Below are 14,102 nucleotides of genomic sequence, written 5' to 3' on the forward strand. Positions count from 1 at the left end.
TAACGTGCTCTTTTCGTAAACTATTTCAATACAAAAATATATTACCGGGCTTCCCTGGTGGCACAGTGGTTAAGAATCCACCTGCCTGGCAGGGGAAAATGGGTTCGAGCCCTGGTCTGGGAAGATCGCACATGCCACAGAGCAAATAAGCCTGTGCACCACAACTACTGAGCCTGCGCTCTAGAGCCCGCAAGCCACAGCTGCTGAGCCTGTGTGCCAAAACTACTGAAGCCCGAGTGCCTACAGCCAGTGCTCCACAACAAGAGAAGCCACCACAATGAGAAGCCCACGCACCACAACGAAGAGTAGCCCCCGCTCACTGCAACTAAAGAAAACCTGTGCACAGCAAAGACCCAACACAGCCAAAAATAAAAATTAATTTAAAAAAATATATACATATATTACCAAGTGCATCCATAACAATCCCTCCAGCTACCTCCCTCAGCCCGACTCCTATTAACAATGGATTATGTCCTTCCAGATTTTTTTCTTGCATATATATACATATATAAACATATACTATATACATATATAAACAGGAGCAACCATGATGCATATTATTCTATACTAAACATACATGTTTTTCTTCTTTTTAATTCAATAACTTGGGCATCTAGTTGAACATATACAGAGCTAATTATAGGGGTGTGTCTTATTTATTTTATTGGTCCTCTATTGATAGACAGCTTAGACTTTTTTTTCTATTACAATGTCACATCTTTGTGACATTATATCTAACTTCATGCACTTGAGAGACTATTATTAAGGGTACATTTTTAGATCAAATGCCATGCCCATCTGACAGGTTTACCAAATTTTCTCTAAAAAACACTGAACTCACTTACCCTTACCAGATATAGATACGTTTGCCCACCCTTAACCACAATAGATACTGTCACTTTTTAAATCTTAATATCTGATGATCTGATAAAAAGGCCCTTCTTAGTTTGCTTATCTTTTGATTGTCAGTGAACTTTAGCACGATTTTGCATATTCTTTCTAACAACAACAAAATGAGTCATTCATCTTTTCTCATTAGTTTGTACGATCTCTTTGGTATAGTAGAGATATTGACTTGTGTTGTGTCGGCTACAGACTTTTTCCCCCCTGGTTTGTTATTTCTTAAAAGTTTTTATGGCATTCTGTGCTGGAAAGTAATGCAACAAAGGTTGATAAGAGACTACACCACTCACTATCCTTTCACCTTAAGCAAGTTTTTTTGTCTTTCCAAGCCTATTTCTTTAAGTGAAACATGGGAATATGAACAGCATCCAACAGCACTGTATGAAGAATAAATGTAAAGTCTTAATGCAGTGCTCAACAGTCTTCACAATTATTAAGATTTTTTGAGAGATTTGCAATTAATTCCGGTGTGGAAATAAAACAGAAATCCAGCTTTATTTTTACTGACCATTTGTTGAATACACCATTTTCCCTCAACTGATCCGAAATGTTAACTTCATCATGATTAAACTGCCATGTTCTGAGGTCTATTCTGGACTCTCCTCTGTTTGATTAATCTATCTATTCCTGCAACAACCTATTACTGTATGTATATCTTGTATCTCAACTCACCCTTTACTTTCTACAAGTCTCCTAGCTTTTCTGTTTGTTCTTACAGATGCTTTTAGGAATAATTTTGTTAAGTTCACCCTGCATTCATGTCCCTGTTCTTCTCTCCCCCAACCCCCACCCCATCCCCAAATGCCCCCCGTGGGACAGAATTAGGGCTGCATGAAATTTAAAGACCTGATTCATGAAGAGTCAATGTCTTCACGATACTGCATCTTCCTATGATTTTTAGCAAAAGGAAGACGTCTGTACAACTGTTTGTTTGGGGTATTTGATAATGATTTAAAATCAGTGCCTAACAGAGGATGAAGTTTTCTCCAGTACATAAACACAAATGCAAAAATGTGAATTAAAAGTTTCCTCCTCTCTGATCACATCCTCCCATCCTTCCAGATCACTTCTTCAAGAGTGCTCAATAAGCAATGATCACTGGACCACATCAAAAGCTCCCATTCCTCTGACTTCCTCAGCTTTTCTACCTTATTTCTAAATGTTGGGCTCCTCAGGGCTCAACCCTGAACCTGCTCCTCTTCTGTCTCCACACTCTACATCTGGGTGAGTCAGTTATTGCCATGGCTTTAAATATGCTCTAACAACCGTTCCGTTTGTGTTTCTCTTCTGATTTCCAGACATTCCCATTGACACCTCACAGGCTCCTCAAACTTAACAAGTGGAACTTGGGCTCACTCTCCCGTTTCCTGTCAGAGACCAGCCAGTGGCCCCAAACCTAAAAGACTTGAGTGTCATCTTTGACTCCTTGGGCCCCACACACCGCTTCTCTAATCAAGCACCCAATAAATCCAGTTCATTCTACCTCCTAAACAGCTTTCAAATCCAGACTTCTGTCCGTGTGCCCTGCCACTCCCCTAGACAGATGGCCATCATCTCTCGCCTGGCTTACCACCACAGCCTTCTAACCACCCCCCTGGTTAGTCTCCCTGCTTTCAGTCCTATCCCAGTCTGAACCAGCTCCTTAAAGGACCAGGCCACTCCCAATTACCTGTTCTCATGCTGTGATCCACCCACAGACCGTGTTCTATTAATACTGGCCTTTTTTAAGTTTTTCAAACACAAGTTCTTTTCTGCTTTAGGACCTCTGACACGCTGTTTTCACGTTACCCTAATTTTCACCCAGATGACTCCTCTGTACCTGTCTTGTCTAAAAGTCATGCTCTCAGAGATGCCTTCTCTGATCATCTCATCTAAAGAAGGCCCTTCCTTTACTCTCTACCAAAGCGTCCTTTTAGTTCCTTAGCACTTATAATTTGAAATTACATATTTGTGGTTAAATATCTACCTCCCCCATAAAAGTACATTCTCTGAGAGCAGGAACCAGGTCTGTTTTTATTTACTACTTTATACTAAGCCTGAACAGTGCTAGTCACATAGTAGGCCCAATAAATACTTGCTAGACGAATGAATGAGTAAATCGCTGACTCATGTAAGATAGGAAAAACTTCTTTACGGAGTAAACTGTTTACTACCTCGTCAAAGGGACTATAATGATTATGTTTTATTTGATGATGTGTGCTCCTAAATGACATGAATATAAGGTTTGTTTCATAAAGTAAGAGTTTTCTAGATGTATAAAGAAATTTTAATATACGTAGGAAGAAGCAAATTGGCCTGTACCGCTAATTTATACATTATCATAGCTTCTGACCTTACCACCATCAATGAAAGTAAAATCCAGTATTTCTTCTCTAAAGGATTATTCCATCGGCATCTACTCCATAACATCCTCTACCTTAAAAATAACCCTCCTCTTTTAACTCTGACCTTCTCTAGCTACATCCCCATTTCTTTTCCCTTTCTAGAAAACGTCACAAGTCAGCTCTACCTGTATCCAGTATTTTCACTTCCTCCTTTTCCGTTTCCCACTGAGCCCACACTCCATGGGGCTTTCACCTACCATTCCAACAAAAGCCCTCTTCTTAAGTCACCAAAGGTTAAAACAATAGCTATATATAGGGCTGAAGTAAACAGTCCATGGGATTTTCCCTCTAACTACAGAAAAACATAATTACCTAAATCACTGGGAAGATGGAGCTTTTTATAAAATCTAGTATCTTAATATCATGAATACATTAAATAATTAACATTTCTTTAAATATCAAATGACCAATTTCCTCTAGATATTTATATACAAGTTATTCAAATTATAAATCAAAGTTAAGAATTTACTAAATTAAATTTCCCCAAATATTTATCTTCTGCAGTTTGGCTCCTAAACAAACTGCAAGTGAAAGGTTTTAGAAATAGAGATATGACTTCAGAGAGAAAAGGCGGAGGGTGATACAATGAAGTCACTCTGTTCCAAGTCTTATTACATTTTTTTCCATCTATTTTCAAAGAAATGTGGCAAATTAGGATGTGGGATGCCAGAAGTATTGGCAGCTTCAAACTGTCTAACTTAGAAAAAGCTGCTGCAGAGGTAAATGTTTAGGTAGGAAACACAATCAAATGTGCTGCAGTATTTTGTATTGAATACTTTGGATTAGAGCAACAGTTAGTACCTGAAGATTTTCTAGCATCATTTTATCCAGAGCTTGAATGAAGTCCTCATCTTCTACACAAGGTACATGTTTGAGTCCACCTCCTTTAATCATTACCTCCTTATAAAAACAGAATAGAAACAAGAATTCAGACCAGAAATCCTAACTGTAATGTTTTGTATGGCAGAACCTTCTGTATTGATAACTTTTTCAACATAACTCACGGAATGAGTGAGCAATATAACATTATTATATATTCATAGAACTTGTTAATAAAAAGTATTTAGATAGGAAAACAACTTAAAAATGAATTTCCAAAGAAACATTATTTCAATTATCACAAAACTAAAACTTCAGTGGCTAAAATTGAAATATTATGAAAATAATGCACAATTTCAAAAAGCGAATTTTCAGCCATACGTACAGTATTTTCTTCATCAGTTTCATTCTCCTTATTTGAATCCGTGAGGTAATCTGTATTCTCTTCCTCTTCTTCCTCCCCTTCATCGTCGTCATTATCAGAACCCTCCTGAAATTAACATTTGTAGAAGAGTAAAACATTTTGAAAAACATTACTACTTTTACATGCATTAAAAAGATGTTAAATTTCTGTAAAATTATTTATTATTCTCTGGTTTCAGCCTTTTATGCAGTCTGCCTAGAATGGTAGGGCGAAGTCAGCTGGCAACATGTACTACATACCAGTAGGTGAAAACCCATTTCACATTTTCCACTGATCTAGTAATACAAAGATCCTTTGCAGAAACTCCTCCTTGAATTCCACAAGGAACGAGTTTCCTGAACCTTTTGTTATTTTTCTCCTCCCTAACTTGAGACTGATTTTCTCATAGTAGTTCTTTAATACCCATCTAACTCTGCAATGAAAACTGACAATTCAAATTTAACATCATTACCATTTGAAAGCAATGACACTACATTTTATAAAGCACCTCATTGTATAAAGCACCTCAGTTTAGAAAGTGCTCTCACAGCATTTTGTTTCCTCTACCTAATTCTGAAGAAGGATGTATAAGCTTTATGGTCCTCATTTTTATATGTGAAAAAACTAAGGCTCAGAAAAGTTAAGTGACTTGCCCAAGGACACGTGCTTTATTAAGCAGAGGAGATAGACATTCTGACTCCCCTTGCTGGTGGCTTTCAAGTACTACATCTCTCCATCCTCTCCTGTCAGTCCCCCCAGCATCCTTTTCTCTCAGCCAAAATTCCTTTTCAAACGGAAGATTGGGCAGAACTCCAGTGAATTTTCAAAGAGGCACAAAAAACCCAAAACTATAACCATAACCAAAACCAAAAAAACCCCAACCACACAGGGGCAGCATTCCATCTGAGTATCCTTCCAACACAATTCACTCCCACTCTGTTCCATAAAAGTTTTTTTTTAAAGACTACACTAAACCCAGCTGCTTCTCATTGTGCCAAGAGAAATAAAGTGAATGAGAAATAATTCCTAAGAGAAAACAAATGATTTAAATTTGTTATAACACTTCTAGTATACACAGAAATTGATTTTAAAAATCCAAACAGTGCATTATTACTTATATAGAGACATTTGAAAACTTTTAGAATTTCTGAAGTGGAAATAGTTGAGGAAAATACAGAAAGGCATTAACTTTTTTTCAAATGCATTAACCTTTTTTGACATAATTCTATAATTCAAATTTAAATTTGCAATAGAAATGCTCTTAAATTGGCCCTTGAAAAAATTAATCATTTCTTAACACTTGAAAGATGCTTCCTATTCAAAAACTAAGCTAAAACGCATTAACTCTTTTCTTTCACCATTTTTTATATTGCTCAAGCAAAATAAAACGGATTAACTTTTGAAATTAAAACGCTGAACAAGAAATCTCCCTGTCCTAATCCCATGGTCATAATAACCTGTGAGGTGAGGAAGTCAACAGACCACATGAGCTGGTAAGGAAAGGAGATGGTCAGCACAGCACAAGTCAAACTGTCCAAGTTCAAATGCTGGCTTGCTAGGACCTGGGGCAAATAATTAACATATCTGTGCCTTATTTATCACCTAACTCATAGGGTGCCAAGAGAAATGGTAATATGAACACAATGACCATGCTTAATAAATATTATTGCTATTACAATAATGAATCTTGTACTTTCTCTAAAATGCTGTAGAAAATTAGAATTTTAGCAGAAGAACATTTACTTCATCTTTAAAGTTACTTTTAATTTACCCAGCTGATACTGAGAAGAAAATATTCTGGTTGTTATGTGCTAAGAATAACTTCAAAAGGCCCTATGGAGCTTGGAAGAGTTGTGGACCAAGATGGAAAAGAAGAGTACAACTTTCCTGAAGAGTTCCACTCCAGCCCTGTTCTTTCTCAGTCGAGGCAAATATTTACAGAATATCCTACATTGTTCTTACTACTTTATAATCGACCCATCTTCTCTCTTTAAAAATGTGGGCTTCCCTGGTGGCGCAGTGGTTGAGAGTCCGCCTGCCAATGCAGGGGACACGGGTTCGTGCCCCTGTCCGGGAAAATGCCACATGCCACGGAGCGGCTGGGCCCGTGAGCCATGGCCGCTGAGCCTGCGCGTCCGGAGCCTGTGCTCTGCAATGGGAGAGGCCACAACAGTGAGAGGCCCGCGTACAGCAAAAAAAAAAAAAAAAAAAAAAAAAAAATTTTCTCCTCCCTATGTTTGGAGGGTACTGGTGGGAAAGGATGGTCTCGGGTGGGAGGGCAAACAATTCCAGCTCCATTTCCTTAAAGTAAACCAACCATTCCTTTCAATTCTCCTCCCAGACAAGGCTCATGAGTCATCCTATTGAACATTTTGTTTTTCCACTTAGGAAACACACATATATTATGTATAATATCCATTTTGCAACTGGAAAAGAAATAGTTAAAATGATACAATTTTTAAAATTATAAAGTTCACTTCTGAAAAGGAGAAAATGCGTTTAGAGGAGAAAATATAATACAGCTATTCAAATGAGAAATTTATAGGAAAATGAGTCACTCTTTAATGTCATATTTACTGAAGATGTTTAATTTATTAGATTCTTTATCTAATTAGTGCGGTAGCAAAATGCAAAGACAGCCATAAGATTAGCCTAAAAATACAAAATGGAAATACTCTCTCATTTCCTTTTGTTGTTATAAAGTACTTAATAAGCCAATTTAAATTATATAATTGAATGTTTCTACGACAAACTCATTTTTTAAAAAAGCAATATAGGGACTTCCCTGGTGGCGCAGTGGTTAAGAATCTGCCTGCCAGTGCAGGGACACGGGTTCGAGCCCTGGTCCGGGAAGATCCCACGTGCCGCAGAGCAACTAAGCCCATGTGCCACAACTACTGAGCCCGTGTGCCACAACTACTGAAGCCCACGCGCCTACAGCCCATGCTCTACAAGAGAAGCCACTGTAATGAGAACCCCACACACCACAACAAAGAGTAGCCCCCGCTTGCCACAACTAGAGAAAGCCTGCATGCAGCAACAAAGATGCAACAAGGCCAAGAATTAATTAATTAATTATTTTTCTTTTTTTAAAAAAGGAATATAGCAATGTCCATCTCTTACATAGAAATCAATTATAGAAACATATTCCAGTTCTAAATTTTTATCAATTTATTTATATCTACTTTAGGGGAGTGGTCAGGTTGGAAAGAGAAAGTGCTGGCAATACTGTATTGTATATTTGAAATTTGCTAAGAGTAAATCTTAAAAGTTCTCATCACACACACAAAAAAACATTTATAACTATGTGAGGTGATGGATGTTAACTAAGCTTATTATGGTAATCATTTCCCTCTCTCTCTCTCTCTCTCTCATATATATATATATATATATATATATATATCAAATCATTATGTTATATGTACACCTTAAACTAATACAATGTTATATCAATTATATCTCAATAAAACTGGGGGAAAAAGTGGTAGCAAAATAACAACACAAAGGTGCATTTCTACTGCCTATAAATGCTAACCAATTATAAAAACCATACATTATTATTTATGCTGCCTTTTACACAATATTTCATTTTTAACTAATAGCAAAGCTATTTGCTATGTAGTCAACTCATATGAAATGTTCATTAATAGCTACAGACCTTCAGGGCTAAAAAAAAAAAAAGACTTAGGGATTTCTACTTCTAACTGTAGAAAATCTTAATTACCTTAAATTATTGGTCATTTCTTAAAATTAATTAATTAATTAATATTTATTTTTGGCTGTGTTCGGTCTTCATTGCTGCGTGTGGACTTTCACTAGTTGCAGTGAGCGTTGTGGTGCACAGGCTTCTCATTGCAGTGGCGTCTCTTGTTGCAGAGCATAGGCTCTAGGCACATGGGCTTCAGTAGTTGTGGCATACGGGCTCAGCAGTTCTGGCTCGCGGGCTCTAGAGCACGGGCTCAGCAGTTCTGGCTCGCGGGCTCTAGAGCACAGGCTCAGTAGTTGGGGCGCATGGGCTTAGCTGCTCCTCGGCATGTGGGATCTTCCCAGACCAGGGCTCAAACCCATGTCGCCTGCACTGGCAGGCAGATTCTTAACCACTGCGCCACTAGGGAAGTCCCTATGGGTCATTTTTCTTTCACACTAAATGAAGCTTTTTAAAAATCCAGTTTATGAATCTCTCTTATGAATGCCTTAAATAATTTACATTCCTTTATACATTAAACAACCCATATCCTCTAAACATTTGCATTCTATTTACTCAGGTAAATCAAAACTTAAAAATTTAATAAATTCAATTTCCACAAAACATTTAAATATTGATTATAAATTTAAACTTTTTAAATATTTAATTAAAATCACACTTCTAAATTATCACACTCTCCTAAATGCTTTTAGCACCCGAGTCACAAAGAAACCATACACATGATATCATAATTATAAGCTTACAAAGTGAAAAAGTGCTAATTCCATGGTTTAAATTTTATATTCATCAGTATTTTATTGTTATTCTTATTCATCCTGCTTTTCATTTTCTTAACTTTCTAATTTAAATATATATTAATGTAGACAGAATAGCAAAAGGAACCCTTACCCATTACACAACTGAACAATTATTAGCTAATGGTCAGGTTATAGTTTCTTGTATATCCCTAACTCATTGCCCAGTCTACTTCCAGGTTATGAAGCAAACCCCAGATACTCTATTGTTTTAGGTGGAATTTTTAAAACTTAAGCAGCTTTAGAAGAAAAAAGGAACGAATTAAGACTATTAGGTTGAATCATATGTGAAAATGACATTTTGGTAGGTCCGAAATGGTAGAACAGTCATTTCATATGGTTTGGCCTAACAGAGTTGTAAAAACAAAAGGGCACGCTGATGATTATGGTGCATGATGATTTTCAGATTTCCTATACTATCAGATCTGGGAAAAAGCAAAGTTATTAACATCTAGTCCACAATTTTTTCATAAAATCTATAGGTTAAAAAGTCCACACTCAAAAGTGAGATTAAGGGTACTTCCTGGTGACCCAGTGGTTAAGACTCTGTGCTCCCATTGCAGGGGGCACAGGTTCAATCCCTGGTTCGGGAATTTAGATCTCACATGCAGCACGGTGTGGCCAAAAAAACAAAAGTGAGATTAAGATGCATAGCAGATCGGGACTTTCCCGGTGGCACAGTGGTTAAGAATCTGTCTGCCAATGCAGGGGACACGGGTTCGAGCCCTGGTCCAGGAAGATCCCACATGCCGCGGAGCAACTAAGCCCGTGCGCCACAACTACTGGGCCTGCGCCCTACAGCCCGCAAGCCACAACTACTGAAGACCGCCTGCCTAGAGCCCATGCTCCACAACAAGAGAAGCCACCGCAATGAGAAGCCCGCACACCACAACAAAGAGCAGCCCCCGCTCGCCGCAACTAGAGAAAACCTGCGCACAGCAACAAAGACCCAACGCAGCCATAATTAAATAAATAAATAAAATTTTTAAAAAAGAAAAAACATACATAGCAGATCAAACAATTTTTTGTCTTCAAATTGCTTATTAAATAAAAATCCTAACCATAATGATGGATACTTGTCATTATACTTTTACCTAAACCCATGCAAAAAGTACACCACCAAAAGTCAACTGTAATGTAAATAATGGACTTAGGGTGATCACGATGTGTTGCTATAAGGTTCATCAGTTGTAACAAATGTACCACTTTGGTGGGGGATGTTGATAACGGGGGAGGGTTGTGTGAGTAGGTACGAGCAGGTGACATATGGGAAATCTCTGTATCTTCCCCTTAATTTTGCTGTAAACCTAAAACTGCTCTAAAAAAATGGTCTTAATAATAGTAATTTTAAAAAATCCTATGATCAGTATTTTCTTACTTGTAAAAAAAAAACCTCTTAATTAATCCAGCAGTTTTATAATAGACATATACTACTAGTTACATGTACTCTATTAAAACTAAAGAGGAGATCTTATCTTATACATTAAAGAAAATCTTGGCTCATATAATCAAAATACTCTTACAAATGTACCTATTTTGCTATAAATAAAAGTCATCACCTCTTCCTCTGGCTCATTCACTTCACTTTCATTTCCAGATTGTTCCTCTGTTTCAGCTCCTCCTTCTTCTTCTTCTTCATCTTCTTCAAGATTTTCTCCTTCTGTCATAGAATCTTTTGAGTCTTTGTCATTTACTAGGCCTTGAAGTGAAGAGAAAGTAGAAAAAGACATTAAAAAAAAAGATAAAGGCAAGTTTTCGACAGTGAGTATTACACCACTTAAAGTATGTATTAAGATAATTCAACAGCCATGTTCTCAGAATAAAATAAAAACAGAATTTAAAACTATTTTGAGAACCATTTAAAAAACTTAATTAGATCTTTATTTCAACAAAGGAGCACTGATACATTTCTTAACCACTAGCCAAAAAAAAAATTTTTTTTTCCCTTTCTCAAAGCTGCAAACTGTTTATCTCAGTCTCAGATGAACAAAGGCAAACAGTAGCAGCACATAAGGTGCAGCTTCAGCCACATACAATGCAACCTTGCTAACACTTTTTATCAAATGATATTTCAAGAATCTCTAAAAACTCAATGATATAATAAAATTATATCGCTTTAATGGAGAAGTCACATTTGACTATCAATTTGAATGTCTGCAAATTAAGACTGAGGGAAGGAAGCAAAGCTATATGGTGACACATCTAACAGCTGTGTCACCAAAGACCTTGTTCTTTGCGTCAGTAACAGCGTGTTCCTCCAAAGGGAATTCCCTGGCTTGAATCTCCTTCCTCCTCCTCATGTTCATCCACATTTTGCTGCCTAGTCAATTCTTCTTTATTGTCATTTGAGTTCCAAACTACTCTCTACTTTCAAGATGCACATACCATGGTCTCATCTGATCCGGCTTTTCCCCACGCTCCCTAGTCCTAATCAAGCCTTTTCCTGTAGTTGGGGTAGACTCTTCTGTGTCACAAAGTACACTACCTTGGGTTAGTGATCATCAAATTGCTTCTCCCTAGAGAATACTGTTCAATATGCACTTTCAAATCCTACACATTCTTCAAATTCAGTCTAAGTTTCACTTCCTGCATAAACTCACTGAGTACTACTTTTCCTCCTACTTACTCTAAAGCCCTTGGAGAATTGATCACATCACTTTACATTTAAAGATACACCATGTAATGGTTTTTCTAATGATTTCAATACATGTTACATCAGATTATAAGAGCCTTGAGAACAAAACACTTTCTTTATATATTCAAAACTCATTAGAGGCCATATTGATAAATACACAGTAGGTGTTTAGTAAATACTTGTTTATTCACAGAATCTTAGACAATTAGAGCAGACAGAAACTTTAGTGACGATGTGATTTAACCCTTTCATTTTATGAGGTATATTGAAGCCCAGAAAGTTTGAATAACTAACACAACCAACAAAAACAAAAAATTACTCCAGTGTCTTAAGTCTAACCAATTAAGAACTGACAAAAACACAGATGTACGGAGTGATGAAAGTAGGTACATTCAAGTTTGGAAATTTAAAAAAAAAAAAATTGAGGGCTTCCCTGGTGGCGTAGTGGTTGAGAGTCTGCCTGCCGATGCAGGGGACATGGGTTCGTGCCCCGGTCCGGGAAGATCCCACATGCCGCGGAGCGGCTGGGCCCGTGAGCCATGGCCGCTGAGCCTGCGCATCCGGAGCCTGTACTCCGCAACGGGAGAGGCCACAACAGTGAGAGGCCCGCGTACCGCAAAAAAAAAAAAAAAAAAAAAAAAAATTGAGAAAGATGGGTAAAGCTCAGAGAGATCTGTTTTAAAAGAAAAATAATACTGAGGGAAAAAACTGCTATCTCAGACTGAGATACCATTAACTTACTATTTTATTTATTTATTTGGAATTTCAGAAGCAATATATTGGGCTTTTATGTTATCAAAGGCAAAAAATTAAAAGTCAGCACTATATAAATCTAAGCACTCTCAATAAAAATATCACAGTGCTGATAAACTCACATGGCCTAATATACCATTATACCTTTTTTATAGCCACTTTAAAATACGTGTCACGGGAAGAACTCTAATGAATAAGTAGCTTTGTTTTGATAGCCGTACATCTAATTTGTAAGGAAAATCCTACTATTTCTAACATATTTTCATTTGCATTGCAAGTTAGTTTCAAAAGCAGTTTATAAATATATTTTGCATTTGCTAAGCTGTATAATAAATCGTTCAGTTGCTGACCTCTAGGACGCTGTCAATCTAAAATAAACAATGCAGATAAAAATGTACAAAGGACATAGGGTTAATAAAACATAAAATCTAGACAGTAAAATATTTAAAATGTGAGTCAGAATTAAGTGTACTTGGGGACCAAAATCAAATACTGTTCTCTTGAATTTGAGCTGCTTGATGCCTCAGTTTTCCTGCTCATAACAGACAGTAATAATTGTGATACTCCCTTTCAAATGGTTTTCATTTGTATTTCTCTGCTCACTAGACATGCTGAGCATTTTCCCCACATACTTAATATATCAGAAAGAGCACAGTCTTTGAATTCTGGCTCGATTGTTAACCTAGTATTTTGATTTGGGCTTTACATAACTCACTTGTCAAATATGAACAACATTACCTTCCACTTTAATTTTGGCAAACTGGAAGTACTCAGTAAAAATACCAACTCTTCCCTGCCCTCCCTCATTTGATTATGTTATGTTCATCTATCTGTTGTGTATCAATTTGCCTGTGTTCTTTATGTAAGTGATAATAACCTGGCACAGAAACTATTTTCACTTCAATCTTAGTTATTTCTTTCATCGTACAAAAGTTTTAAACACCCAAATCTGCCAACATATGTGTGCTTTCTTGCGTCATTTTAAAATTTAGGAAAATTACCACCTCTCCAAATATCTGATGATCAGATCTATTTTTAACTTTAAAAAAATATTTAACTCCTCAATCCATCTGGAGTTTGATGACATAAGATGTGGCTCTATGTCAATTTTCCCCCTAAATGCTCACCTGTTGTTCTTATCCTATTTTTAAGATTCCTATTTCGTCATACACTAAATTGTTTTGTGTTTAATTGGGGCACCTTCTGGGCTTTTATTTTATTCTACTGATTTTATTTTTAATTTATGAAATACACTCTTCTGTTTTATAAGTAATTTATTCATATGACTTTGCTTTTTTCACTTTTATTCTTCCCATTTCTGTTCCTTTTATAATATTATAATATAATCTAGAACTTCCAAACCAGAATTAAATTACATTGGTTATTACCATTTTGGTTTTGTTCTTAAAGTGTGTCTTACTGGAGAATGGACTTGAGGAAATGGGGAGGGGGAAGGGTAAGCTATGACAAAGTGAGAGAGTGGCATGGACATATATACACTACCAAACGCAAACTAGATAGCTAGTGGGAAGCAGCCGCATAGCACAGGGAGATCAGCTCGGTGCTTTGTGACCACCTAGAGGGGTGGGATAGGGAGGGTGGGAGGGAGACGCAAGAGGGAGGAGATATGGGGATACATGTATATGTATAGCTGATTCACTTTGTTATAAAGCAGAAACTAACACACCATTGTAAAGCAATTATA

The 14,102-nt window shown here is 36.9% G+C and overlaps 1 protein-coding gene across 1 annotated transcript in view; it reads right to left on the bottom strand.

The window, feature by feature from the left end:
* The window catches only part of UPF2 (UPF2 regulator of nonsense mediated mRNA decay), a 99,108-nt gene that overhangs the window by 11,486 nt on the left and 73,520 nt on the right, over window positions 1-14,102 (bottom strand). Inside the window, exons 16-18 of the mRNA XM_007452589.1 lie at window positions 10,569-10,708; window positions 4,492-4,596; window positions 4,089-4,187 (exon numbers count right to left, since the gene is read on the bottom strand). Of these exons, the coding sequence (XP_007452651.1) occupies window positions 4,089-4,187; window positions 4,492-4,596; window positions 10,569-10,708 (344 nt within the window). The remainder of the gene's footprint in view (window positions 1-4,088; window positions 4,188-4,491; window positions 4,597-10,568; window positions 10,709-14,102) is intronic.

This window comes from Lipotes vexillifer, unplaced genomic scaffold (assembly GCF_000442215.2).
Source record: "Lipotes vexillifer unplaced genomic scaffold, Lipotes_vexillifer_v1.1 scaffold628, whole genome shotgun sequence".
Taxonomy (NCBI): Eukaryota; Metazoa; Chordata; class Mammalia; order Artiodactyla; family Lipotidae; genus Lipotes; species Lipotes vexillifer.